The sequence below is a fragment of the Aptenodytes patagonicus genome, chromosome 18 (assembly GCF_965638725.1).
Source record: "Aptenodytes patagonicus chromosome 18, bAptPat1.pri.cur, whole genome shotgun sequence".
In the NCBI taxonomy this organism is placed as follows: domain Eukaryota; kingdom Metazoa; phylum Chordata; class Aves; order Sphenisciformes; family Spheniscidae; genus Aptenodytes; species Aptenodytes patagonicus.
Window position 1 is genome coordinate 8,500,367 of NC_134966.1, and position 26,818 is coordinate 8,527,184.

Below are 26,818 nucleotides of genomic sequence, written 5' to 3' on the forward strand. Positions count from 1 at the left end.
AACGGGCAGCTGGGGTCTTCTGTGCTTCTCCAGCCTGCTTTTCCCTTCTAACAAAGCACAGATCACCCCAGTCCAGTCTTTTATTTCCCCAGGACTCTAGGGCAGGCAGCTGCTTTCACCGTTATTGTGGTTATAGCCCAGAGACTACTGAAGAGCAGTTACACCGGAGGAGACAGTGTCAGCCTTACCCTTATGTTTGTGAGGAGCCTGGTGAGCACATCCCCAGGAGATGCAAGGACTGCTTTAGATGGATGGGCAGCGAGTAGAGAAACACACTGGGGTGGCTTTAGGCAGCGTGCTGCTGCAGAGCCGCGCTCAGGAAAACATGTCTATGGCCAAAGCAGCCTGGGGGGGCCAGGCTGACCCACTCCCACAGGCACTGGGAGCATATCTCCAGAAACACAGGCTGTGGATGGAGGCCAGCTGGCAAAGGCGCCAGTGAGACGGCACAGCCAGAGTCAGAAGGTGACCTGAGAAGGGAGGAAGAGGAGAGGGAATTAACTTGCAGAGTTTTCCATGAAGGCACTACAGTTTCTTCCCCTGGAGTAACAAGGTGCCACTTTCAGACAACCAGGTAACACCACCTGCCTCCTTTCTCCCTGAGCCCCGTCCTTCCTTTAGGTATATGGATGTCAGCAGCCCAGAGGAAAACTAGGCAGAGCCCCACAGCCCTTTGTTCGCTGCAATCCTTGATCAGGGAGAGCCGTCTCCTGAGGGGGAAGATGGAGGCACCGGAGCCTCAGGGGGTGACAGCAGCATTCTGCATGGTTCCCTGGGTTTTCCTCTGCACCTCCTGAAGCTCTGGAAATGCAGGTGAAGGAGCGAGGAAGGAAGCCGATCTGGCATTGCCCGAACCTTGCCGCACCAGGCTGGGGGAGAGCCTTCCACTCCCAACATGGCACCAGCCATGGGCAGGCCTGCTGCATGGAGCGGGCAAAGGGCTTCCCTGATCCTTGGAGCTACTGAACCACACAATGGGTACCCAAGGATGCTAAGCACCTGTCAGGATCAGGCCGTGGCTGTCACCAACTCCAAACACACCTGACCTTGCTCTCCAAACATGCAAATCCTCCCCAGTTCCGACCGCTCTGAAAACAACCCCTTTCCCACCATCTCCCCTTGCATCAGAAAACCCAAACCATTCTGGTTGGTCAATCAAGGAGACAGATAAAAAGCAAAATCTCAATTAATCTTTGTGGCTGAAGAAAGAGCTGATTGTTTTTGCCTCTTTCAGAGCCCACCCTGTATCCTGTAGTTCTCCACTCCTCTTCACACCTTCTTCCCTTTATTGCCAGGGAAAGAAAATCCTGGTCTTTGGGCTGTTTTGTTTAGCAAATGAGGGACATGCAAAACAATAACCGCAGGCATCTGTCAGAAGGAGAGAGGTGCCTCTGTGTCTTCCAGACAGCCTTCAGGTGCTGAGAGCAGCAGCCCAGAAATACTATGATCGAGGGTGGATTTAAGTTTGGACACAGGATGCATCTTTCTCTTCCTAATGAAGACAGAGCCACGGGACACCTGCGGGAAGCGAGGTGTTTTCCCAGCTAGCACGGCATTATGCTGGAGCTTATCTTCAGGTTGTATTAACCTCCACAGAGTGGAATCCTAGAGAAAGCAAAACCCTGGAGTTTTCACGTTGTGTTGGCAACGGTTAGGGAAGGCCTAAAAGGAACTGAGGGGAAGGACAGGGAAGAATTAGGCTCTAGCTGGGTACAGGTTGTATTGGAAAAAAAAAAATTACTTACTGAGTCCAGTTGCTTCCTGCCCTAGACCTCACAAGAAAGTGTTTTCAGTGAAGAAAAAAAAAATAAGAGCAGAGTCCTCATAGCAGGTCGTTCCCCCAGGACTGTGCAGTGGTAGGTGATGGGCACACACCAGCAGGTTAGTTCTGGCCCATCAGCACGGCACACAAGGGGAAACCTGAAGGCATTAGACAGTCTCCCAGAAATAGCTGCATACGCATGTTTCCTGGCGTAGGGCAAACGTTCCTGCCTGCCATTAAGGGCCTAACCCGGGGACAGAGAGGGAGCTTGACCTGCAAAGCTGCTACAGAATAAAAAATGTACACCACAAACAATTTTTTATCACTTATCCTGCTCACAAAGCAGAGATGTTTTTCCACTTTTCCCCTGGAATAGCACGTCCACACAGAGGAGACAACCCAGAACAGCCACACCAAAATTATTCAAGGATAGTTAAATCAGTCGATTGCCTCTGTGCTGGATGAGACCTAAGAAAACACAGATCCCTGCAGAGTTCCTGACCCACCATCTTTCAACTAACAGCCACCATGGACACACACTGATCTTAAGGTTGCAACCCTGAACTGAGACTTGAGATCTGCCACGTTTCCTGCACGACCTCGGGCAAGACCCGAGCGCTGGATTTCTGAAGTTGTTCAGCACACTATGAAGCTCACAGAAAGCTTCACTCCATCTGCGAGGGGAGGATAATAATTCCCCCTCTCCCCTTCATTTCACTTGTTTATTTCAACGGTAAGATAGTCAGGAGTGGCACTGCCCCTCCTTATCTTCTACATACAGCACCTCGCACAATGAAGCCTTGATCTCAGCTGGAACGCCTAAAGTGCTACTGCGATACTAACAACGAGTGATAGAAACTTAATTCAGCAAAGCAACCTAATTCTGTAACTGGCTTAGAAAGAAATCCTCCAAGTGTGCACAGCGAGACCCCCACGTCAAAACCGCTAAACCAAACGAGTGGAGAAACAGGGCGAGCAGAAACACAGAGAGGGTAAACCAGACATGAGCATTTCCACTGGTGAATAACATTCCAAGGAGGGAGACAGAGCTGGATATGGATGCTACGAACCTCCCACTTGACGCCCTCATTTTAAAGGCGCTGCTTCAATACAAGCATTTTTCAATCTGGTCCTTCGGCCGATTTTGACCTGCTTGCCCAAGGGTGATCTGTGTTCACCATACCAGATGGCGAGGCGGGCAGAGAGCAAAGAGTCCCCAGGAATGGGGAAATCTGAGGCTGGGGAGGAGCTGAGCATGCACCGGGCTCAGCTTTGGTCTGATAAGTTTATCAAGCACTGCCGGCTGCTAACTGTCAGCCGGTGAAGTGGGCCTGTTAGGGAGGAGGAACAGCTCCCAGGGCAAGATAGGACAGCCCATGCCTTATCGGAGTGCCTGAGCCAAAGAGGGAACTGGAGAGTGAGCACTTTCCAACCACTTCATCTGAACAACAGACAGATTGGCAGGAAAGGCCTGTCAGCCCTTCGCTTCTGCCACCCAGGCATCAACGGGGAGCCCCCATCCATGCAAATAACCCTGGTAAGCACAGCATGAGAGTTGCAAATGTGTATTTGGGCCTGAGGGAATGCACCGGGTAGGTTTTCTTAGGAACACTGCCCAGCAGGGAGTCAGATTTACAGCACGCAATTCGGATGCTTACTGAGCAAGCTGCTCCTGTTCAGTGCCCAGAGCAGCAGCTCTCCCCCATGCTGCCTTCCCTAGGTTTGGGAGGGGAATCCAGCATTTCAAAATAACACTAGTCACTAAGTTTTGGTGTACAGATAATTGCTTTGTTTTCCCTTTACTGTGTCTGAAAAACAGTTAAAAAACCCAACCCCTACGTGAATAGAAGAGGAAAAACCTGACTGTTCCCATCTGAGCTGGGATAGGCCAGCAAATACCCCTCCACACTTACTCCTAGGGCAGCAATAACCAAATCAATACAGCTAAAGATCACAGCAGAAAGACTCTCCTACAGTTGGATGAGCTCCCTTGGACAAGCACAGCCTGTGCAAGCTCCCCGTCTGTATACCTCAGCCATGACAGAGGGAAGGTAGTAAGATTCCCGCATGGCACATCCTCTGCTTGGTTTCCCTGCTGAGGCTGTGCCGTGCAGGATAGGACCGGCATCAGATCAGCAGCTTCAACATACTTCATTTAGTACTAGACCATACAGACAGCTGTCGTTCTGCACCCGGCCCACCTTTGGGTCTTTGGCTGGGTTCAAGCTGGTGACTTGGGTCCTGCCTATATCGGAGGATTTTACTGAGAGCTGGCCCCAGTGCAAGCCCTGACACTGCGCTGGGAGGATGTGTTCACACTTGGCTGCCTGGATGCAAGTGCTGTCCCAAGCCCTCCATGGGATACGAGGCAGGAAACCTTCTGCAGCAGCGATGTAGGCCAGGATACCTCCAATGTGAACTAGTCACTCAAAGGCTCCCTTTCTGGTAAGCAACATATCTAGGGAGCGATTTACCTCCTCCTGAAACACATATCTAAGACAGGACAGAAGTCATGCCTTCAACACACCTACTTCTCCCACTGAAGAGAAAGGGAGCCTCGTATCTGTAGGCATCTAAAGTTACATGAGATGAGTCACACCCCTGTGGTTTCTGCACCACTCTCAGGCCAAATTTCTCACACCTGTTTCTGCTCCAACCCATAATCTACTCTTCTCCAGGCCACAAGCAACCTCCAAGCCATTTAATTCCTCCATGCATCAAGGGCTCCTAAGCAAGTTCTAAGTACAACAGCCACATTCAGCACTGGCCAACACAATTCTGAGGTTCAAGGCTTTGTCATGAAGAATGAGGAGTTAAAAAACCCTACCCCATTGATTCTGCCTTCCTTTTGAATAATTTTAAAGCAATGGGACTTTATCTTACATCCCAGACCCTTCTATATTAGGAGCTTCGGTGGGATTTTTGGCAGTGGTCAAGCCTGCTGGTTTCTTCTCTTTAAAAATTAGAAGTTATCTCTTGTCTCAGTTGGGGAAGGGGAAGTCAGAGATGATGGAGCATTCCTGTTCTTGAAAGGGCCCCATCCTGAGAGTGTGAACATGGTGAACCAGTGTGTCAGTCAGACTTCTCTGCCCCAGCTCCTTATTTATATCCAGCCTGTAGTAGCTTGACTGTAAATCAATCAGGCTCAGTGGACACCCAGGTGTGACAGCACCTGGAAAAGGGAGTCCAAGAACTGCAGCTGCATTTTCTGATATCGTAGCATGGTGGAGAATGCTAAATATGAGGCTCAAAGAGGAAGGACTGTATTCCCGGCTTTGCCGTCATCAGCTGATCTGAGCCAGTCACTATCCCTCCCTCCATCTCATGGTTCCCACCTGCAAAGTCAGGATAACATGGACATGCTCCGAGATCTACAGATAAGAGCAAGGTAGAATTGCTGCACATGCACAGTAATCTTACACTGGAACAGCACCCAGCATTGTGAAAAATCCCACAGAAAATGCATAAAGCATCAAAGCAAAGTCTCTGCATTGTGATCTGCCAACCTGATATGCATTTTTCTCTTTAAAATATTTGCCAAAATTTGAGTAGGATAACTAGAAATGGAACTCGGGTCACCTGGACTTCCAGTCTTGTTGCTTAACCAACTTTCTATCTTACCTCCTTGAAGTATAACTTTTAAGCAGAACATCCCAAGTTAAAACTCTTCTTAGGAAAAGTATCATATACTATTGGTGAGATTTTATTTCTGATTTCTGGAAGATACTTATAAAAATATGCACAAAACTAATTTTCTAGTGCCTTACATTAAGGGCAGAGCTGACAGAGCATGAGAAGGTCTTTGGTTTCAGAGTGAGTGCACATGGAACAGCTTAGGTTTGCCATCTTAACTGGAATTTAAGGAAACGATTAGCTAGAAAGTCAGAGAGCCATGTCTGTGTGCCTGCTGCATAGCGTCACAACAGTGGTGTGGGAAGACTCAAATATCATTGATACTTTGCATTTAAATAGCACATTCTGCCTAAAGATTTCAAAATGCTCCACAAAGATGGAAACATCTTATCCCTGTTTTACTGCAAGGAAACCAAGAGCCAGGGAGAGAGAAAGTAACTCAAGGTCATACAGAGAGTGAGTGAAAGACCCAAGAAGTCAACCAAGGCATTTTAGCTCCCAGCTCTTATTTCGATCATTAGGCAGTGGGAAAAATTCAGACCTGTTGTGATGAAAACAGCTGCATAAGTTGTACCAGTGGAATTTGGTGTATCCTCTCCAAATAAACAGGCACATGAATGCCTTGGAGCCCTGGCACATCTTTACTCACACTACACCTTGCTACTGCATGTCTGGAAGCAGCCACTACATACCATGACCTATTTCAAGCCAAATCCCTATTTTCTTAACTATGCACTAAGAAAAGTGGGCACAATATACAACAGTTGGCAGGATTTAGCCCCTAGTCTGCAAGTTCTCTCACAGCATCATTATAAATTTTGCAGGAGATACAACACAAACCTTGTGGTTGTCAGGATCAATAATTTACATTTTTGGGGCACCACCTCCTTGGCCCCACTTCCTCAATCCCAAAGTCCCCAGCAATCTTAGCTCGGAAGGGAATGTGACTCAGGCCTTCAGCTGAAGGGCTGTCATCTGCAAACCCTGAAGACTGGATGTGGCCGTGGTTTTATCACAGGCCACCAGCTGCCTCTAGAGCTCTTGCCTCCTCCCCAATGATTCAGCAAATCTTCTTTGAGGAGAAAAACAAGCACGCAAGTGAACAAATCACAATGTCAGATTACAAAGATGAGCGGGGAAAAACTGCGGCTCAAAGGAGGGAGATAAAAGCTGGTGAAGTCGCACAATCCAAGGACTGAAAGTCCTGGCAAAGACTTGTTTTTGGAGGAGGGGCAATAATAATGTGAAAAATAAGGCTGTAATTTGGAGTCTTTACACCATGAAACATTGCTAGCAATAAAAGAGAACACAATGTGGAAGGAAGTGAAGCATATTCTGCCCTCCGCTATCTGGGCATTGCACGGGGCTGATAGGGATTTTTACGGGTGTAGCCAAGAGCTGAATAGTCCATTCTGGTTTACACTGGAACAAAGTTCCACCAAGCAATCTAGTTCCAGAAGAAGTTTCTCCTCTCCATAACCAAGATTTTCAATAGTTTGGAAGCCCATTATCAGGCATTTTGAACATCACAGTTCCTGAAAAAGATTCTGTGTCATTTAGTATCTAAGGCATGGCAGAGGGCAGTTAGAAATAATGTTTTAACTTCTGACAGTTTTGGCCACTGTATCATATTTATATATTATAGCCCTTTTCCATAAACATTTTCTTTCCTGCTGTAACTCCTGAGGTGGAGCACAGCATCAGGTTAACAGCTCATGGTATACAGTCTATAGAATAGAAAGTAAAGAAGAAACTCCAGCCAGACCTTAGCTAGGAGAGGTAGTATTTCCCCTAATGGCATTCAGCACAGACACTCCAGTCAGAGCCCAGTCTTCCAAGAATACCATGAAAACCTGATGGAAATAAGAATGTCTGCAATTTATGGAGAGCTCATGTTGAGTTTGCAGAATCTCTCAGCCCAGTGGGTCCTCTGATATCTGTGAGACAGAGATACAGCCTTCCGCTAGATTAAATGCGACACAAAAAATAAGCACAAAAAGAGGAGCTCGGGAACTGTGTGTACGCATATTGTGGATGGATAAACTGCAGCTCATATTTTGGTCTCTTACTGCTTTTACACTCTTCCTGATTTACCTCACTAACCAGCACAGAGATCAATGTTTTGACACTAAAGTACGGCTAAGCAGGACTGACTTACCTTGCTGTGGGTTTGTACAGTCTCTGTGAATATTTATCTATTCACCTCGCCAACAACTTACAGCTCACAAAACCTCCTTGCCCTGTCTCCAAAGGCCCTCAGAGGGAGCAGGGTTTTGCTGTACGTACTTACAGTGCCTACCGCTCTTCCCTAGGAAAGACAAATGGAGAAGCAACCGCAGCACAAGCCAGAGGACCTCCTCTCAAGCTCACCCAGGGAGTTAATACCGCCTAAACCATGGGGGAATAACACCATGGTGGTCTCCTTTTAAAGCATTTCCCTGTGCAGTGCTGCCACCTGCTCTCACACGTTTGGGGGTTTCCTCTCAAGTCTAACAATAATCAGGTGTGATCTTAGAGCTAGAGTGCCAGAGCCAAGGGAATTACCGTTTTCATGCTGAAAATGGGGTACTACTGCACCCTACAGGCTGAAAACGGCGAATATATAATTTTTTTTTTTTTAATCACAATTTCTAAGCCAGGCTCATCACTTTGGGGAGGGAGGCTGGCTCATGACTAGCGTGTACTTGGGGCTGGTGGTTCTGCTTCTGCCCCATCCTGGAGCTCTCACGGAATGAACACACCCGTTGCCCACCCTGCTGGGACGAGCAGGAGGAACAGCAGCGGCTGTAACGCTAACACACAAACACGCACACATGCCACCAACCCTGACTCAAGGACTCCATGGCGGTGGGGGGAGTGGGGCTCAGCTGTGCTGGAGCTGTCCCGCACGCCCCGGCTGCTGTGCGCAAGGTACCCACGGAAAGGGGGAGCTCAGGGACGGAGGGAGGGTGGTTGCGTGGGGCGGAGATGGGATGGAGGCCTTCACCTGTTTAAGCTGCTGCCTTGTTCTGTTTTGTCATTCTTGATTTGGCACAACAGAGGCAGGCACGCTTGAAAAACTGCCTGGACAGCAGAAACCTCGGCAAAAGTCCGCTTGAGGACTTGCCAGGTGAGGGGACCTGGTGGTCCGGTGAAGGTGACTGCCTCCCCCAGCACGCTACGCGCAGTGTGGGATGCAGTGAGCCTGGCTTTCTGCCTGCTTCCAGTGGGCTGGAGCCGAGGGGGGAGTGTGCCGGAGTCGATGCCATATGTTCCTGTGACCGCACTCGCCGGACCTGTTCCCTCCTGGCCCCCGGCTGGTTTTGCCAGAAGAACAATCTGCGAGATCTCCCACGAGAAACATCTTTCGTTTTCTCACCGTAGTCCTTCATCGGCGCTTAAAAAACAAAAAATTATCTTAACTGCATTTCCATCTTGCCCTGTCCCTGTACCCTACTGAGCTGCAGTAATTGCGGTAGAGCAAATGCAGAAGGTGAAGCCTTTTCTGCTGCAAATACATTTCATACAAATCAGCAGCCAACTGCCTGAGGGTTTTCTGCCAGACAGTACAGGGGACCTCGGTCACTGTGCAACTGGATGTAGCTTTGCAGGGTTTTTTCCATTCAAAATGTCTTTCCTCAATGGTGTCACGGTATGTGATTCCAAAATCCCTAGGGAGGTGGGCCCAAAGGCCCAAAGGTAAACCAACCCATTGCTCACACGGCTGAGTCCCTTCTCTCCCGGAATCTGGAGCGCAAACTTCCATTTTCGCATGTTCCCGTGACAGCTCCGAGTCCGTGTGTGCCACGGGCAGAAACCAAACCCGATCCTTTCCCTCTTTCTTAGGGAGGGATACAACAATCCCCAGGTGTCTGGTGAGAACCTGATTGGCCTCAGCAGGGCCCGTCGCCCGCACAACGCTATCTTTGTGAACTTTGATGATGAAGAAATCCCAACTAAACCCCTGGATGCTGCTGTACAGACCTGGAAGAAAGTGTGCACCAATCCTGTGGACAAAAAGGTGGAGGAAGAGCTGAGAAAGGTACATGCCTTACTCCTGAGCTGGGCTGAGCACTATACTGTGGCATGCAGACCTCGCCAAAAATTGTTGTCGTTGTAAGTACTGCTGGCTTCTCTGAAGCTTTTGTGATTGTCTTTCCTATTTAACCTTGTTAATGAGTGAGATATGGGCCTGTGTAATTAGGCCAGGAACCCAAATCCAGGCTTTTGGGTTCCACTCCAGTTCGATATCAGCTGTCCTTTGTGCCCTTAGCAAAACAAGCATTTGCTTTTTCTGTTCTCTAATCTATCAAATGAGAAGGGCTGTACTGGCATATTCTGCCAGGGGTACAGGAATATTTGGTGTCCTGAACAGCTGCAGCTCCCCTTGAAATGATGGATGGGATAAAAATTTGTCAAGGCATGACAATGTCACGTCAGGAAAGGGAGTGAGCAGCACATATCTGAAATGCCACCCAGGGCTCTGAAATTGTCTTCCTCAGAGTTGCCCGTGTTCTGAAAATGAACTTTGCACTTTGCCTTCTGCAGAGCTCTCCAGCCCTTTTGGAGAGTAGACTGGCTGCTGGACAGACATTGTCTGTTTTTCTGAGGATAACAACGGCCAAATCCGAAGTCCAACTGATATAACAAGTCTCAGTAGACACCACTGAGACCGCTGTGTTCAGTTCCATGGTTGTTTCTGTATTATTTTAGCTCTTTGAGGTCCGTCCTGTCTAGTCTCGGAATGCAGTAAAAGCCAATATCAGTGTCCACCCGGACAAGCTGAAACTTCTCTTGCCGTATTTGGCCTATTACATGATAAGTCTGTATATCTGCCCCCGTGCCTGTCCGAGGCTGCTAGGAGGCAGAGCAAGGGAGCATCACCTGGGTGTTCCTTGTTCTCCACATCTTGTGCAGGACGCTAGGTCTCAGACCCTGGGACGTAGGGTTCCCATGCTCTGATTTTGCAGAGGGCAAGTTGAGGGAAAGGACTTTCTGACGTCATCTAGTAAGTCCATGGCAGAGCTGGCATCCAGGCATTACCGTCAGATCGCATCTCCCCCTCTTTCCAGGTTAAAGGGTTTTGTTGGTCTGATAGCTCTCCTCTCCCCACCTCGCTAAAGTCAGCATATCCCGAAGACCACCCTGCCCTTCACGCACCCATCCAGTTCCTCTGTTACTGAGCTAGGGATATCCTGCAGGGTGCTTGCTCTCCGTTCATTATTGGTTTTCTTTTTTCACCTCTAGGTTACCCCCTAATGATATGCCCGTGAAAGCAAAACGCAGCACGTATAACTACAGTCTGCCCATCACTGTCAAGAAGCCAGGTATGCTGTGCCAGCAGAACGGCTTTCTTTGGTTAAACAAGCAGCGAAGATGGCAAAGAGCAGCTGGCATATGAGTCTGGAGAGGATGAGGATGACGAAGAGGAGGAGGAAGAGGACTTCAAGCCTTCTGATGGGAGTGAAAATGAAATGGAGACAGAAATTCTGGACTACGTTTGAACTCGGCGAGCAGTCTGGCTGCCGTTGGACAGAATCGTCTCTGCTCTTGTTCCTCGAGTGCTGAGGGTTCGGCCACCATGCCCAGGATGTGGGAAGGCAGAACTTGCACTAAGATGCCGATGACCTGTCTGCACTGACTGCTCTGCCTGCTCTGCCTGCTGACGGGCGTCGTTCTGGATGTTTGGGAGCCAGTGCCTACATTTTCGTAATTGCGGGCTAATAAGCCCTCAAGCAAGCTCAACAAACTCCCAGGAAAGAGCCCAGAATCCAAACCAGCTGGTAATAAGCCAGAAAAGAGGAGAAGCTGCACTCCCAAACCTCTCCATGTGTGGGAAGTGCACCTTGGCCAGGTTGGTGGCCATGTGGAAAACAGAAGAGGTGCCTGGGGAGGTGCTGGGGGAGCACTCTAGTGCTACTGGAGTCCCGAAGGCAGGTGCTGCCCTTCTGCTTGTCTAAGGGGAATGAAAATACTGTGCCGTGCCTTCAGCATCGAGCCTCGCTGGTGATCTTGTGGAAATAAAGCCAGCAGGAATAACACACTTTCTGGCAGTGAATAACTCCCCTCTGCGCGATGTCGTGTATGTTGTCCTCCCTAGCTGATGCACTTCTCAATTCCGTTTTGACTTCCCCAGTGGTTAGCAAGGACGGAAGGAAGCAGGCAATGGGGCAGAGCTTCAGGTCCACAGAGGCTGGCCACTCATTAGCCTGCCATTGCTGGCTGCCTTGTTACCACCCAGTCACAGAAATTAAGGATCTGCTGGCATTTTCCGGGTGTTGTGCATTCCCCAGTGTGTTACGAGTGCAAGGTTTCTCGTTAGTTGCCGATCATATGCTCTAACGCATGGTTTAATGTGATTTCAGCCTCCTGCGCTTGTGTGAGGCTTCTCAAGGCTTCAGCATTTTTCACGTTCTCTGGAGTTTTGTTAGACGGAGATACTTCCTTAGGTTTGGCCTCCGGACCACAAAAGCAACATCTGCAGGGCTCTCACACAGTGACACCCGTCTACCTCAGCCATGGTTTGGCCTTGGCCTACTGAAGGACAAATGTGTAGAGCCTCCCCTGGTTTACCTTAGAGCCAAGACTGGGTCACGGCATTGACACGCAGCTATATATATGTACGCCTCCATTTGGGGAATGGCCCCTCAGGTGTGCACTCACCATGGCTCACTGGGAGATCCTGTGCTTTGCCTTGTGCTCCTACCTCGGGGTAGCACGGGCTGCAACCGTAAGTAAAAAAGCACTTCTTATGGCTTTGCAAGACATTTTGCCTGTTCCTGTCTGAATGAGCAAACTCCTGCGACGTCTGGTCTGGAGCCCCTGAAAGAGGGCCTGCAGACTGAGAGCCAAAGCAGGATGTTTTCCTGCCCTAAACATGGCAAAAGCTCTCGCCAACATTCTTCCAAAAGTTCCTGCACAGTTCTGTGTCAGGTCTGGCCTGGTTTACATCTTAAGGCTGAAGGTCCTCACCTTCTGCCGTTTTGTCTTTGGGAGTGCAGGGGAATTGCTGCTGCCTGTCTGCTCCAGAGGGCAGCCTGCAGGACATCTGCACGGGCACATCTCCAGCGGCAGCTACCTGTGGGCTTTCCACAAAGGTCCAAAGGGACGGCTGGGGAAGGCGGGCTGTGAGTGGGTCCATCTGGGAGACCGGGCAGGGCAAGGTGTGGGTGCTGGCAACGTGGGAAGCCAGAGGCATGAAGGACTGTGCAATGGATTTTCTCTTCTCAATGGTACCACATGTAGCTGGGTGTGGTGCACACCGAGGGCGGTTTTGTGGAAGGCGAGAATAAAAGACTGGGACTCTTTGGGGACTACATCGACATCTTCAGAGGGATCCCCTTTGCTGCCCCTCCAAAGACTCTGGAAGACCCCCAACCTCATCCTGGCTGGGATGGTAAGATCGAGCTTTTGAATGCCTTTGGTTTGGGGTTTTATTTTCACTTCTCTCTCTTTAGTCCATTCTTGACAAGCCAAAGATGTTGTTGCCTGCTTTCATCTACTAAGCAGCACCAAGAAAAAGCTCTTAGCCTCATGGTGAGTATGAGAGTCTGTGTCTAAGCGTTCCCAAGCAACTCAAGTAACCACATGAAGTAACGAAACCGAAGCATGGCACCTGTATCTCCCCTCCCCATGCCTCGGCTGTCCAGAGCTAGTTCACACAGGAAAGGGTCCCACTTTGTCACTCCCTCAGACTGGTCACAGTGGCTGGGGAGGGTTTTCTCCCTCTGCACCGGACTCACAGAGGAGAGGATGGATGGGCAGACAGCTTGCAACCAAAGGGTGGAGTTGATGCCTCTAACTAGGACCTGCTGTCTTCCCTCTCTCCTCTCAGGAACATTGCAGGCAAAAGAATTCAAAAATCGCTGCATGCAGATGACGCTTACACAAACTGATGTCCGTGGGAGCGAGGACTGTCTCTATCTGAACATCTGGATCCCTCAAGGGAAGAGACAGGGTATGTGCTTGGCAGAGACCTGGGGAGGAGATTCTCGGTTGCCTTTTGTGGACAAATTGCTCCGGAGCATCTCTCAGCAGCTATGTTCCCATAGTGGGCAACTGCAGGAGCACTGATTTTCAGAAGGAAAGGTGGGAGCCATGTTAACCAGTGTCCCTCAGCTGCAGCCTGTTGGGAGTTCCAGCCTCTTCTACAGAGCGTGGACTTTCTTGGCCATAGGCTATTGCAAAGCATCATGTCTGTTCACGCCCAGGTGGAGCGATGCTCAGCGAGTGGGTATGGGGATGGATGGGCAGCGCCTTCTAGCTATGTTGTGGCTCACACTGCTTTTCTTCCTCATCTGCCAGTCTCTACCAACTTGCCAGTGATGATCTGGATCTACGGCGGCGCCTTCCTTGTAGGAGGGAGCCAGGGAGCCAACTTCCTCAATAACTATCTCTACGACGGCGAGGAGATCGCCGTGCGGGGCAACGTGATCGTGGTGACCGTCAACTACCGCCTGGGGCCCCTGGGCTTCCTGAGCACCGGAGATGCAAACTTGCCAGGTACCGTAGCTGCTCCCTCTTCAGGGGACCCTGTCACGGGTCCCCAGCTTATCAGCTTTGCTGTGCCCTTCCTCAATGGTGGGTGCTCTCTGTTGCTCAGGGAACTATGGGCTGAAGGACCAGCACATGGCTATTGCCTGGGTGAAGAGGAATATCAAGGCCTTTGGGGGTGACCCAGAAAACATCACCATCTTTGGGGAATCAGCCGGTGGTGCCAGTGTCTCCCTGCAGGTGTGTTTTCCTTGTCGGACCCCACCAGAGCCTCTTCTCTTCTCTGTAAACGGGAGAGATGGTCCCCTTGGTACTCTGCCACTTTCCTCCACACGTGCCACCTGATTAACATCCTCTTCTGCCCGGGGACAGCAACGCTCAGCCTCTTTGCTTTGTAGCCACTCCTCCTTCTTCAGTTTAATCAGCCCCACTGCTGCAGGCACATGTCCTCGCTTTCAGGACCTCTGGTGAAATAGCATTTACTCGCCGTGTCCCCCTACTCTGCTCCTCTTCTCACGATATCACCTTTTAACTTTAACTGCTGAGACTGTTAAATAGCACGAGAGCTGGCAGCTTCCCCGGGCCTGCTGCACAAGCTGTGAGGGGATCAGCCAGGTCTGGCAGGCGATGGTCTCTTCAGGATTTTGTACCTGAACCCCCCTTGTTTCTATTTTGCACCGCAGACGTTGACCCCAAAGAACAAGGGCCTGTTCAAGAGAGCCATCAGCCAGAGCGGCGTCGGTCTCTGCAGCTGGGCCATCCAGCAGAACCCGCTCGCCTGGGCTAAAAAGGTAACGTGCAAGTCTTGCCCGAGGGAATGGAAAAACCAAAAAAGGGATTCCCTAGAGAAGAGCATAACGAGCAAGGGATTTGGCAGGAGCCATGCTGCCAAACACAGAGCTTTGGAAACAAGCTGCTTTGAGATTAAAACCAACCACTCCTCTGCCTCTATGAAGCCGGTAATGAAGCCTGGCTTCGGAAGGTAATGCTCGGTTTCTCTCTCTCTCCTCCCGCAGCTTGGACAAAAAGTGGGCTGCCCCACAGACAACACCACTGCCTTGGCCAACTGCCTGCGCATCTCCGACCCCAAAGCTGTGACGCTGGCCTACCACCTGCAGCTGATCAACCTGCCCTGTAAGTCCCCTGGACCGTGCTGTGGTCCCCCACCCACACAGGGCTCACCACGCCTTTGACGGGACGCTGGGGCGATTGCCAGGAGTGTTGAAGCTGTGTTTGTGTCCTTCAGAAAGGGGACAATAATGACAGATCTCGTAGTTGCCCTTCCGCAGGCAGGTGCACATTGCGCTAAATGAACGCTGTTCATCGTGCAATGGGCAGCGGTGGCAGAGGAACTATCCAAGGGCCATGCCTTGGCCCCGAAACAGCTGTTTGGGCTTTCTGTTCTGTGAAAGCAGCCAGAGCAATTCCAGAACACACCTTACAAACAAAAAAATAATTGACCACAACCCTGCTATTTTAATTTGAGTCGCTGGGTGGAGCGTAGGACTCTCACACCAGGTAGGGAACGCTTCTGCTTTTGCTGCCTGTGGGGATTTGTTTCCCAAGAAGACTCTCCTCCCTTTGCTCTCCTCATGCTCCTAGTAAATAGCCCCAGTATTTAGCCTTGCTCAGGACAGACAGTGGCCAAGCCACCGCTGTGCAGCTGCACTGGCCGGAGCCGGCTGTCCTGGCAATGAATGAGCGCAGCCAGATGGGATGGGGAGGAGTCTGCTCTTCCCTACCTTTGGCTGGCCTTTTTGGGAAGGGACCAGGTGGGGGGGAGGAATTTTTGATGTTACCTGCTGGTACTTGGCTGGCAGATCTCTTGCTCTTCTCCTCCACCTACAGGCATGAGGTTTACTGAACGTGATCCTGTGGTCACCTTGCTTCTGGGTGACAGCCTGCCCATGCTCATGTCACCGCCCAAGCTCTCATTCACCTCAGCCTATTCCTTCTACTGTTCCTTAAGTCATGGGATATGCCAGGCCACACTTCTGTCTTTTCTCAGCTCCTAACAGACTCTGGTTTTGTCTCCTGCTGCAGTTGCTGTGGTTCACACACTCGCCCTCGCTCCTGTCGTCGATGGAGACTTCCTCCCAGACATGCCAGAGAAACTCTTTGCCAACGCTGCTGACATTGACTACATTGCTGGGGTCAATAACATGGATGGACACATCTTTGCTGGCATTGATTTACCTGCTATCAACCGCCCACTTGTGAAAATCACTGCGTAAGTGAAGGATGCTCTTAAAACCCTTAACGGGAGGAACCTTATCTTTAATGTAGCCCCCAAACTCCAAGGACTTAGACCTGAGTGGACAGGGCGCTACCTTCAAAACAGGATGTCACCCCAAGCCAGGGTGCCTAGGGCGTATGTTGCCAAGTCCAGAGCCTTCAAGAGCAAGAACCAGCTAGTGGGGAAGCCTCCCCATACACCTTTAAGGTGCTCCTGAACTCAGCACCAGCGATAGGCTTGGCAGCCCTGATGCTCTCTGTCCAGAGCAGGTACATGCCAGACATGCTGGGTGCCCGCTCTGTAAGACTCCTCTTTGTGGACAAAAGGAGCTTGTGGCCAATTTGGCCCCAAGCTGTTCTGCTGAGAAAGCTGGGAAGCACATGCCTGCCATCTACGACCTGGAATGAAATCACTGGCTTTTACTCCACCAAACCGTTGCTAACCACAGGGTTGGATGTGAACGTCAACGGGAGCTGGGATCCATTTCCATGAGCCCTGCCCCACTTGAGGGTGCCGGTCTGTAATCAGCTGATACTACTTGTCTTTTCAGGGACGAGGTCTATAATTTGGTCAAAGGACTTACCGTGGACAGGGGCGAGCGTGGAGCCAACGTGACATACAATCTCTACACGCAAGTGTGGGGCAACAGCCCGGACCAGGAGGTCATGAAGAAGACAGTGGTGGACCTGGTTACTGACTACATCTTCCTGGTTCCCACACAGTGGGCACTGAATTTGCACCTGCGGAATGCCCGGTGAGCAGCTCAGCCTTGGCAGGAGCCCAAAGCCTGCCTGGGGGCCGAAACGCTGCGTTTCCAGCACAGGGGGCTGAGGAGCACGTTAAGAGGGCAGAACTTGAAGGAGGCAGGCTTTTTGGTACTGAGTACACACTTACACGTGGCTCGTACAAACACTGTTTCTCTAGTGCTGCAAGGGAGTCATGCTAGAAACTTGTTTTAAATTCCCATTAAAACAAGTTTTTGCTTCTTAAAAACTTCAGACTTCATCCTGGCAATGTTTGATGCCACGAGACATGGCAGTTGGATGATATGAGGGTTAGGGTGAGAATCGGAAATGGGAGATAAAAATTACCAGATAGGAGGATGTTTTCTCCTGAGAGCACCTCTTAGATGCACGTGAGCATCTTCCAAGGCTGAATCTCTGGCTCTGCTGGTATTTGGAGCGTGGTTATGAATCTGCACCCCTTTCTCTGCTCTCCACTTGCAGCTGCTTAGCAGGTCTATTTTATTTCCCCAGGAGTGGCAAGACATACAGCTACTTGTTCTCCCAGCCATCCCGAATGCCCATCTACCCAAGCTGGGTAGGGGCAGACCACGCTGATGACCTGCAGTACGTGTTTGGGAAACCCTTTGCCACCCCCCTGGGCTACCTGCCCAAGCACAGGACTGTCTCAAGCGCCATGATTGCTTACTGGACCAATTTTGCCAGGACAGGGTGAGTGATTCCGGTTCCACATTTGGGGCTTGCTGCAGCACTTCAACCTGCTGCTTTTGCCTATAAACTTCTCAGGAGCAGTTCCCAAAAGCGGGCTGTCCTCTGTCTGTACTTCAGTTGTGAGCCTGCCTCTATGTCTCCCAGGGGCGGGAGTTTGCTCTGGGTCCTCCTCATCCAGAGAACACCTGGGGACAGCAGAAGCATTTTTAGAACTTGTGAACTCTGCTTAAACTTAATGATGAGGTTTTTTTCGGAATCCTGGCGTTCAGACAGGAGTTAAGTCCCTGTCTGCAGCCCGAGACGATGCTAGCAGGGACCAAGGGAGGAGACTGTGCAGGTCGGCAAGTCGCTCCCAGCAGGCAGAATTGCTATTGCTTGTCCCAATGTCAAACTCTCTCTTTGCACTCACTTAAAGCCTCACTTAAGCAGACGGGGTCCCTGCCAAACGCCGCAAACCTTGCTGCATCCACAGGCTGCCCTGATAAAACTGAACTGCTATGTCTCCTTTTTCCCCAGCGATCCCAACAAAGGGAATTCCAAGGTGCCCGTTACCTGGCCGCCCTATACCAATAAGGCCAGTTACTACCTGGAAATCAACAACAAGATAAACCAGGACTCCGTGAAGCAGAATCTGAAAAGCCGGTACGTGAACTTCTGGAACTCGGTCTATCAGAGTCTGCCGCAGGTTTCCAACATCTCCCTGACCGAGGAACTGCTGTGGAACTAAGAAAAAACACCTTTTAACGATAGAACCAATTCATTAAAGGCTTGCTTGTAACTGAGTGATTCCGGCTTCTTTCTGTCTTTGCTGTGACAGGATTTTCTCCCCAGCGTTAAGGTCAGGTAGGAAGCGACATCCAGTCCCTGGGCTCCCCTGACCCGTAGCACAGCAATGTCCCGGGGAAGCTGCCGACACCCGAGAGCCGCGGCTCGGCCTGCTCTGCCAGCCGTTTGGCTCAGGGTTTGTTCTTCCTCGTTGCCTGCGTGACCCCCGGCGGGACAGGCCCAATCCTGACCGGTCCTCTGGACATCCCCGCGTTACCGTCAACATCCAGGCTAATAAGAAGCAGCTTTTAGATAACTGCGGTTGTAATTTATGCGCGCAAACCAGTTGGTGAACTGTTGCCGTATGCGCACAGAAATCAGCTCAGAAACTCGAAGAGGGGAAAATAAACCCCAGGGGGAGGTTATTCCACACTGGTTTACGGGCACAAGGCCCTGCTTGGCAGAGGCCAGGCCGGGCCGGGGAGCTCCAGCTCCGAGCCCGGGCTGGAAGGGGGGCACGGCCGCCCGCCGGCCTCCACCTCCGCCCCCACGCCGGGCCCGGCCAGGCCCCGCGCCGCCGCCGTAGGAACCGTCCTGCGGCGGAACCTTTGTGCCGCGGCCCGCGGGCCCGGCGCGGGGGCGGCTGCCGGGAGGGACCGGGGCGGGGTAGCCATGGCGGCGGGGAGGCGGCGGGGGGAGCGGGGCTCGGCCGTGCTGGAGCTGCCCCGCACGCCGCGGATGGTGTGCGTGGAGTACCCGGGGCTGGTGCGGGACGTCGGGGCCATGCTGCGGACGCTGGGAGGAGAGCAGGGGGTGTCGCGGGTGAGGGGGGCTCCGGGGGAGCCGGGGAGGGTGGAGGTTATCCGGGCAGAGGGGGTGTGGGGCGGGGAGCCCAGCCCCGGCGCTGGGGAGAGGGCTGGAGGCAGGAGGGGATCCGGGGCCAGGGAGCCCCGCGCTGGGGGACGCCCCTGTCCGGGCCGCTGGGGCCCAGCAGGTCCCCACGCAGGCTCCACGCGTGGTTTCGGGGTGATGCCGCTCGCCTGGGCCGCTGCTGTCCACGAGAGAGGAGGCGGGAGGCGTCGGGCCGGATGGGAGCGGCTCCGCGTCCCCCTGATGTGCTGCGGGTGTCGGTGGCGCAGGGAGTCGCGTCCCTGAGGCGGTGTGAGGGGAAACGGGGGGGGGGGGGGAACCCCCTGGCGAGAGGGTGTGGAGCGGGGGGGGGGGGGGGGGCTGGCGCCGAACAGAGCCGAGGGGAGACGGGCTGTGCGGGGGCGATGCTAACGGAGACTGTGCCTGCCCTTGCTGGCACAGATCTATGCGGACCCTGCCAAAAGGCTGGAGCTGTATTTCCGCCCCAAGGACCCTTACTGCCATCCCGTGTGCGCCAATCGCTTCCCCACCTCCACCATGCTGCTCAAGGTGAAGAGGAGGACCAAGAAGAAGAAGCAGTTGGACACCGAAGAACAAGTCCAGCCGGAGGTCCAGTTCGAAATGGAAGTTCTTGGGACTGTCACCACCGTTTATAAATTTCAAGGTAATCCTTGGATTTGTGTCCCCGTGGCTTAAAGACGAGTATGTCTGATGGGAGAGGGAAGCGTTTCCCTCTAAGAACTTAGGACTGGAAGGACAATCGAGTCTCCTGTTGTTATAGCCTCCTTGCTGTATAAACCTTTGCATAAACTTATCAGACTCCTGCTCCTGAATGTTGAGTGTTGTAAGAAATGTTGTTATATTCACAGCGAACTTCACAATGTTGTAACTTTTGTTTCTCACAGGAATGTCTGATTTCCAGTACCTGGCAATGCACTCTGGTCCCGATGGCAAACAAACCTCCATGTATGACAAAGTCCTAATGCTCAAACCAGAGAAGGAAGAGTTTTTCAACAGAGAATTACCTCTCTACATCCCACCACCAATTTTCTCACGTCTGGACACTCCTGTTGACTATTTTTATCGGCCAGATATACAACACCGGTTAGTGCCTTTTCTCATGATGTAGTAAATAGCTGTGTTGGTTCTGGAATGGACAGGCAGTGAAACATTTTGCTGGTTTGATATGTATTTCTAACTGACGAGTCCTCAGGATTTCCTTTTTCATCACTTGAAGATGCCTCCAGTCCACTGTGACTTCAATGTTAGTGTTGGATCTCTGCTCTTGAAGCATCAGAGCAGCACTAAGTACATCGTTCATGTATTTCACCTGTTTAAGCTGCTGCCTTGTTCTGTTTTATCCCTCTTGATTTGGCACAACAGAGGCAGGCACGCTTGAAAAACTGCCTGGACAGCAGAAACCTCGGCAAAAGTCCGCTTGAGGACTTGCCAGGTGAGGGGACCTGGTGGTCCGGTGAAGGTGACTGCCTCCCCCAGCACGCTACGCGCAGTGTGGGATGCAGTGAGCCTGGCTTTCTGCCTGCTTCCAGTGGGCTGGAGCCGAGGGGGGAGTGTGCCGGAGTCGATGCCATATGTTCCTGTGATCGCACTCGCCGGACCTGTTCCCTCCTGGCCCCCGGCTGGTTTTGCCAGAAGAACAATCTGCGAGATCTCCCATGAGAAACATCTTTCGTTTTCTCACCGTAGTCCTTCATCGGCGCTTAAAAAACAAAAAATTATCTTAACTGCATTTCCATCTTGCCCTGTCCCTGTACCCTACTGAGCTGCAGTAATTGCGGTAGAGCAAATGCAGGTGGTGAAGCCTTTTCTGCTGCAAATACATTTCATACAAATCAGCAGCCAACTGCCTGAGGGTTTTCTGCCAGACAGTACAGGGGACCTCGGTCACTGTGCAACTGGATGTAGCTTTGCAGGGTTTTTTCCATTCAAAATGTCTTTCCTCAATGGTGTCACGGTATGTGATTCCAAAATCCCTAGGGAGGTGGGCCCAAAGGTAAACCAACCCATTGCTCACACGGCTGAGTCCCTTCTCTCCCGGAATCTGGAGCGCAAACTTCCATTTTCGCATGTTCCCGTGACAGCTCCGAGTCCGTGTGTGCCACGGGCAGAAACCAAACCCGATCCTTTCCCTCTTTCTTAGGGAGGGATACAACAATCCCCAGGTGTCTGGTGAGAACCTGATTGGCCTCAGCAGGGCCCGTCGCCCGCACAACGCTATCTTTGTGAACTTTGATGATGAAGAAATCCCAACTAAACCCCTGGATGCTGCTGTACAGACCTGGAAGAAAGTGTGCACCAATCCTGTGGACAAAAAGGTGGAGGAAGAGCTGAGAAAGGTACGTGCCTTACTCCTGACTTGAGCACTATAGTGTGGCATGCTGCGTAGGAAAAAACTGCATGCAGCCATTTTCTCTGAGTTCCCCAGAAATTCTTGGTGATTGTAACTGATACAGCAAGTATCAGTAGACGCCACTGGCACTGCTGCCTTCAGTTCAGTTATGCAAGTCAAGATTTGAATCTGTCTTTGCAGCCAACTCACGTTAAGTTCCTTTTTGTGCCAGTAGTTCTTACATTACCATTCTGATAGCTCATACTAAGGGCCAAAGGCTCCGATACAGAAGAACGTCCACTTGGAAAGCTGAACTGCCGTTGGTAACCCACTTCCCGCTGTTTCCATGGTTGTTTTATGTTTTCTGTATTATTCTGTATTATTTTAGCTCTTTGAGGTCCGTCCTGTCTGGTCTCGGAATGCAGTAAAAGCCAATATCAGCGTCCACCCGGACAAGCTGAAACTTCTCTTGCCGTATTTGGCCTATTACATGGTAAGTCTGTATATCTGCCCCCGTGCCTGTCCGAGGCTGCTAGGAGGCAGAGCAAGGGAGCATCACCTGGGTGTTCCCTGGTTCTTTACGCTTTCTGAGGTCCCACCACTAAGTACCTGAGCTTAACGTTATGTAAAGAGAAAGAGGGAAGGAAAGCCTTGCTTTTAAGTTAAAACCATGGAGGATTCAGTATCTGTTCGCTCCATTGGTTCTAATCGGCTTTGCAGTTCAGTCAGACACTCAAATTGACTGTCCGTCTGGCAACGATAGCAGAATTTTTCCAAACAAACACTTCATTGTGACCTTGCAAGTTAGTTTGTAAAAGCATGCAAATATTTGGGCTTTGATGCGTTGATTGCCCAAGTTTCAGTATATAAATACTGGTGTGGCAAGTGAGGAAGAAGCTGGTAAAAGAAATAATTTTTGGGCAACGAGGGGAAATACGAGAATTTTCTAAGCAGCTCTGCAACACTACTGTTTTTTTGTAACCCATCTTCCCCCACGTGTGTTTATACAGTTAACAGGTCCTTGGAGAAGCTTATGGGTTAGGTTTGGGTATGACCCCAGAAAACACCCGGAAGCAAAGATTTATCAAGTACTGGACTTCCGAATTCGCTGTGGAATGAAATACGGTAAAAGGGCCCAAACCACAGAGACGCTCTCTCTGCTTTCTGGTTAATCCTGGTACTACTTTTCTTTTTACTTGTTTTTCAAACTCTTTTGCCATATTTCTGCTCTGATGAAGATGACACCTTCTGAGTTCATTGCTTACAGTAGTTCTTCTGTTAACTCCTTTAATACTTTATTTCATAGTATGCAACATGTCTTTCCTCATTCGGCATATTCCAAACCCAATGGACAGCTGGCTGACTTTCCTCCTCCCTGTGTTCAAAGCTCAAGTAGCAGACCATCTTCCCTCCCGCTCAGGGGAGGCACTGAGCAGTAGATTCTGTTGCTTACATAGTAGCTTTTCCTCAACGACCTCAACATCTTGTGCAGGACGCTAGGTCTCAGACCCTGGGACGTAGGGTTCCCATGCTCTGATTTTGCAGAGGGCAAGTTGAGGGAAAGGACTTTCTGACGTCATCTAGTAAGTCCATGGCAGAGCTGGCATCCAGGCATTACCGTCAGATCGCATCTCCCCCTCTTTCCAGGTTAAAGGGTTTTGTTGGTCTGATAGCTCTCCTCTCCCCACCTCGCTAAAGTCAGCATATCCCGAAGACCACCCTGCCCTTCACGCACCCGTCCAGCGCCTCTGTTACTGAGCTAGGGATATCCTGCAGGGTGCTTGCTCTCCGTTCATTATTGGTTTTCTTTTTTCACCTCTAGGTTACGCCCCTAACGATATGCCCGTGAAAGCAAAACGCAGCACGTATAACTACAGTCTGCCCATCACTGTCAAGAAGCCAGGTATGCTGTGCCAGCAGAAGGGCTGTCTGGCTCTTCTGTTTCTTTGTTTACCCCATCCCAGTCACAGGTAGTGAAGGGTCTTCCCGCGTTCCAGCTGAGCCAAAATTGGAGCTTTATTTCTGGTTGTAATACGGTGCTGCTGTTAAAGCCAGTAGAAGAGTCTCCTGCTGGGAAGTGGTGTGAGAGACCCGGATGCACGTCTGGCTGAGCCACAGTATCTATTAGCAGACAGGAGGGAGTTCTGCAAGCACCACTGGGGGAATTCAGCATTCGCTTCTGTTCAGTGATGGTGCAGAGTAAGGGGAGAGTTGTTCTTTTTTCTTTGTCGAGGGATAGTAGAAAAGGTTAAAATTATGAACAAATGCGCTGTGGAAAAAGCCGCCAAACTCGCCACCTTTCCTGTGACTGTCCAGTAACGTCTCTGAAGAATGAGCAACACAAGCTCAGCTGCTGGCTTGGGCTGGTTTTTGCTGACCAGCAGAGTTGGATCAACATAGAGAAGTGACAGTACAATGTCACAGAGTGAAAGATGTCCCTAATTAGGACTCTCTTTTTTTTGTCTTTCAGTAAGTCATACAGTCAGTGTACATGATCTGAAACAGGGGCTTGGTACGTCTGGTGCATCGGGTGCAAAAAAGCCTGCCTCCAGCAGGTATAAACTGAAGGTGAGCATTACTCTCTTTTACCACAATCTTGAAATAGCTTAGTGAAAAAGGGGTATTTCCCGTTTCCCTCCAAAAGGGTGTTTTCCCACTCACAGTTGTGAGCGAGCTGATGTTCTCAGGCTTACCTGGGAAGCTGCTAGTTGTACATGTCACTACAGAACTTCACCTGCTGTCCACTGAATGTATTTCTTACATGCTGCAAGATGGGATTGGTACTCTCAGCCCTAGCCTTAGATGTGATGAGCGTTTTGTTTCAGTTGATAAAATTGGAACTTTATGGGCAGTGAAGTGCAAAAAATCACCATGTGTTTATCAGGTCGTCCTGCAAAATCCAGCAGGACAAAATAAATACTTAAACAGGGGTCTTTTATTCTTCCCTTTTTGCTGGAATGAAGCCTATGATCCACTGTTATGCAGTAACAGGCTGCAGACAGACCTGCAGTTTGAAGAGATGAAGTGTGGTCTCTGCACAACTGTGCTGTTGTGACTGTGGCTGCAGTGAAATTTCGCTGCGTTCCTCATTCAGCTTTATCTTTTGCCATATGCAGACCTATGCCTGGGAACTGATTTGCATTGGAAGTGCCTTGTTCTTGAATCAGCCCATTGGAAGTGCTTTTCAGTTATGCCAGAGTTGTCCTGTTACACCATAAAATGCACGTTAATCCTTTCCTTCTTTCCTCCTCTTAGGAATCTATCTACATTTTCCGAGAAGGAGCCTTACCCCCTTATCGGCAGATGTTCTACCAGCTCTGTGACTTGAATGTGGAAAGGTATTACACGCTGGCAGCTGAGTCTTCTGTTAGCGCTAGATTTCAAAGCCTATCGTTTATATCCAGTCCGTTCCCCTCTCTCTCCTTGACCAGAAACTTAAGAGGTGTTTAGCTTCTGAATAAAAATAGAACAGACTTTTCACACATGAACTTCCTTTCCCAAATGACAATTACGTGAATAACCAAATATGCTAGTCCAACTCAATGAAGTAAAATAGAAGTAAGCCATAGTCTGTCTCATTTGAAGCCTACATCTGAATGTAGAAGGCTAACGTTTCCTTCCCTTTTGCTGCTGTTTAGCCTACAGAAAATCATCCGTCGGAATGATGGCACAGAGACAGAATGCACAGAGCGGGATGGGTGGTGCCTTCCAAAGACTAGTGATGATCTGCGAGATACCATGTCTCTGATGATAAAGCAGATAATCAGATCCACAAGACCTGGTAAGGATGCTCATGAACATCAAAGTATATTACTACCTTGCTGCCTACTACTGCAGTGCATTACTACCTTCCTGATGGTGTCGAGACGTTGTGGGCTGAATAAGGATGTTGCAGTCAGCACTGGGGCAGTAGCCTTCCTGTATTTGCCTCCTCCTTTGTGTTACATCTGGTGTTCTTTGTGTTCTAGCACATTACAGTGTGTGAGCTGAGGCTGTCGTCCTGCAGGATGAACGTCGGTTGGGATTAGGAATGGCTGGGAGTAAAGGTTTTCTGTTTCGTCTTCCCAGTATCATGGCCTTCAGGTTTTAAATGTCTTTGCCCAGTGATAATCAAGATCTTATTCTTACTGATGTATCTGTTGCTGGTACTTTGCATTTTATTGATGTTATTAATTGAACAAGGAGTGAGGGAATTATTTTTGCATGATGCTGGGCCAAAGGAGTATCCCAGTGAATTCGGTCAGAATCCGCTAGGAGAGGAGGCACAGCACTGCAGATCTGCTGCTGTTCTGCTAGCGTTCCTGGAGTATGAAAACAGATTGCTTTGGGCTTGATCAAATTCTGTTATGTGCAATGTTAGCTGTGCCCCTCTGGCTTCTGCCTTCCTCTCACTGGTTGTATGAACTCTACTGCAAATGCCCCCAGGGTTCACTGAGGGAGGCATCACGGTGTCTGTCTGTCTTTCTTCCCAATTAAGCTCTTTTCTCAAGTACAACAAGCAGCGAAGATGGCAAAGAGCAGCTGGCATATGAGTCTGGAGAGGATGAGGATGACGAAGAGGAGGAGGAAGAGGACTTCAAGCCTTCTGATGGGAGTGAAAATGAAATGGAGACAGAAATTCTGGACTACGTTTGAACTCGGCGAGCAGTCTGGCTGCCGTTGGACAGAATCGTCTCTGCTCTTGTTCCTCGAGTGCTGAGGGTTCGGCCACCATGCCCAGGATGTGGGAAGGCAGAACTTGCACTAAGATGCCGATGACCTGTCTGCACTGACTGCTCTGCCTGCTCTGCCTGCTGACGGGCGTCGTTCTGGATGTTTGGGAGCCAGTGCCTACATTTTCGTAATTGCGGGCTAATAAGCCCTCAAGCAAGCTCAACAAACTCCCAGGAAAGAGCCCAGAATCCAAACCAGCTGGTAATAAGCCAGAAAAGAGGAGAAGCTGCACTCCCAAACCTCTCCATGTGTGGGAAGTGCACCTTGGCCAGGTTGGTGGCCATGTGGAAAACAGAAGAGGTGCCTGGGGAGGTGCTGGGGGAGCACTCTAGTGCTACTGGAGTCCCGAAGGCAGGTGCTGCCCTTCTGCTTGTCTAAGGGGAATGAAAATACTGTGCCGTGCCTTCAGCATCGAGCCTCGCTGGTGATCTTGTGGAAATAAAGCCAGCAGGAATAACACACTTTCTGGCAGTGAATAACTCCCCTCTGCGCGATGTCGTGTATGTTGTCCTCCCTAGCTGATGCACTTCTCAATTCCGTTTTGACTTCCCCAGTGGTTAGCA

The 26,818-nt window shown here is 50.5% G+C and overlaps 2 protein-coding genes across 4 annotated transcripts; both read left to right on the forward strand.

The window, feature by feature from the left end:
• The first annotated feature begins 3,207 nt into the window (after positions 1-3,207).
• CEL (carboxyl ester lipase) lies at positions 3,208-18,332 on the forward strand. Of its 2 annotated transcripts, XM_076355740.1 has the most exons (13): positions 3,208-3,299; positions 9,221-9,416; positions 10,622-12,104; positions 12,620-12,770; positions 13,209-13,331; positions 13,679-13,876; positions 13,977-14,107; positions 14,551-14,658; positions 14,884-15,001; positions 15,911-16,097; positions 16,654-16,857; positions 17,360-17,557; positions 18,074-18,332. In XM_076355740.1, the coding sequence occupies exons 3-13, from the start codon at positions 12,039-12,041 to the stop codon at positions 18,282-18,284; spliced, it is 1,695 nt and encodes a 564-aa protein (XP_076211855.1). In that variant the 5' UTR covers positions 3,208-3,299; positions 9,221-9,416; positions 10,622-12,038; the 3' UTR covers positions 18,285-18,332. The 2 variants fall into 2 exon arrangements, with proteins under 2 accessions (XP_076211855.1, XP_076211856.1); XM_076355741.1 differs by lacking the exons at positions 3,208-3,299; positions 9,221-9,416 and adding an exon at positions 9,422-9,490.
• A 662-nt stretch (positions 18,333-18,994) lies between these two features.
• Positions 18,995-26,712, forward strand: GTF3C5 (general transcription factor IIIC subunit 5). 2 transcript variants are annotated; one of them, XM_076355748.1, is made up of 11 exons: positions 18,995-19,144; positions 19,634-19,856; positions 20,098-20,296; positions 21,354-21,549; positions 21,931-22,035; positions 22,553-22,667; positions 23,365-23,445; positions 24,013-24,110; positions 24,798-24,880; positions 25,181-25,323; positions 26,020-26,712. In XM_076355748.1, the coding sequence occupies exons 1-11, from the start codon at positions 18,995-18,997 to the stop codon at positions 26,175-26,177; spliced, it is 1,551 nt and encodes a 516-aa protein (XP_076211863.1). In that variant the 3' UTR covers positions 26,178-26,712. The 2 variants fall into 2 exon arrangements, with proteins under 2 accessions (XP_076211863.1, XP_076211864.1); XM_076355749.1 differs by having other exon boundaries at positions 19,037-19,065.
• The last annotated feature ends 106 nt before the right edge of the window (positions 26,713-26,818 follow it).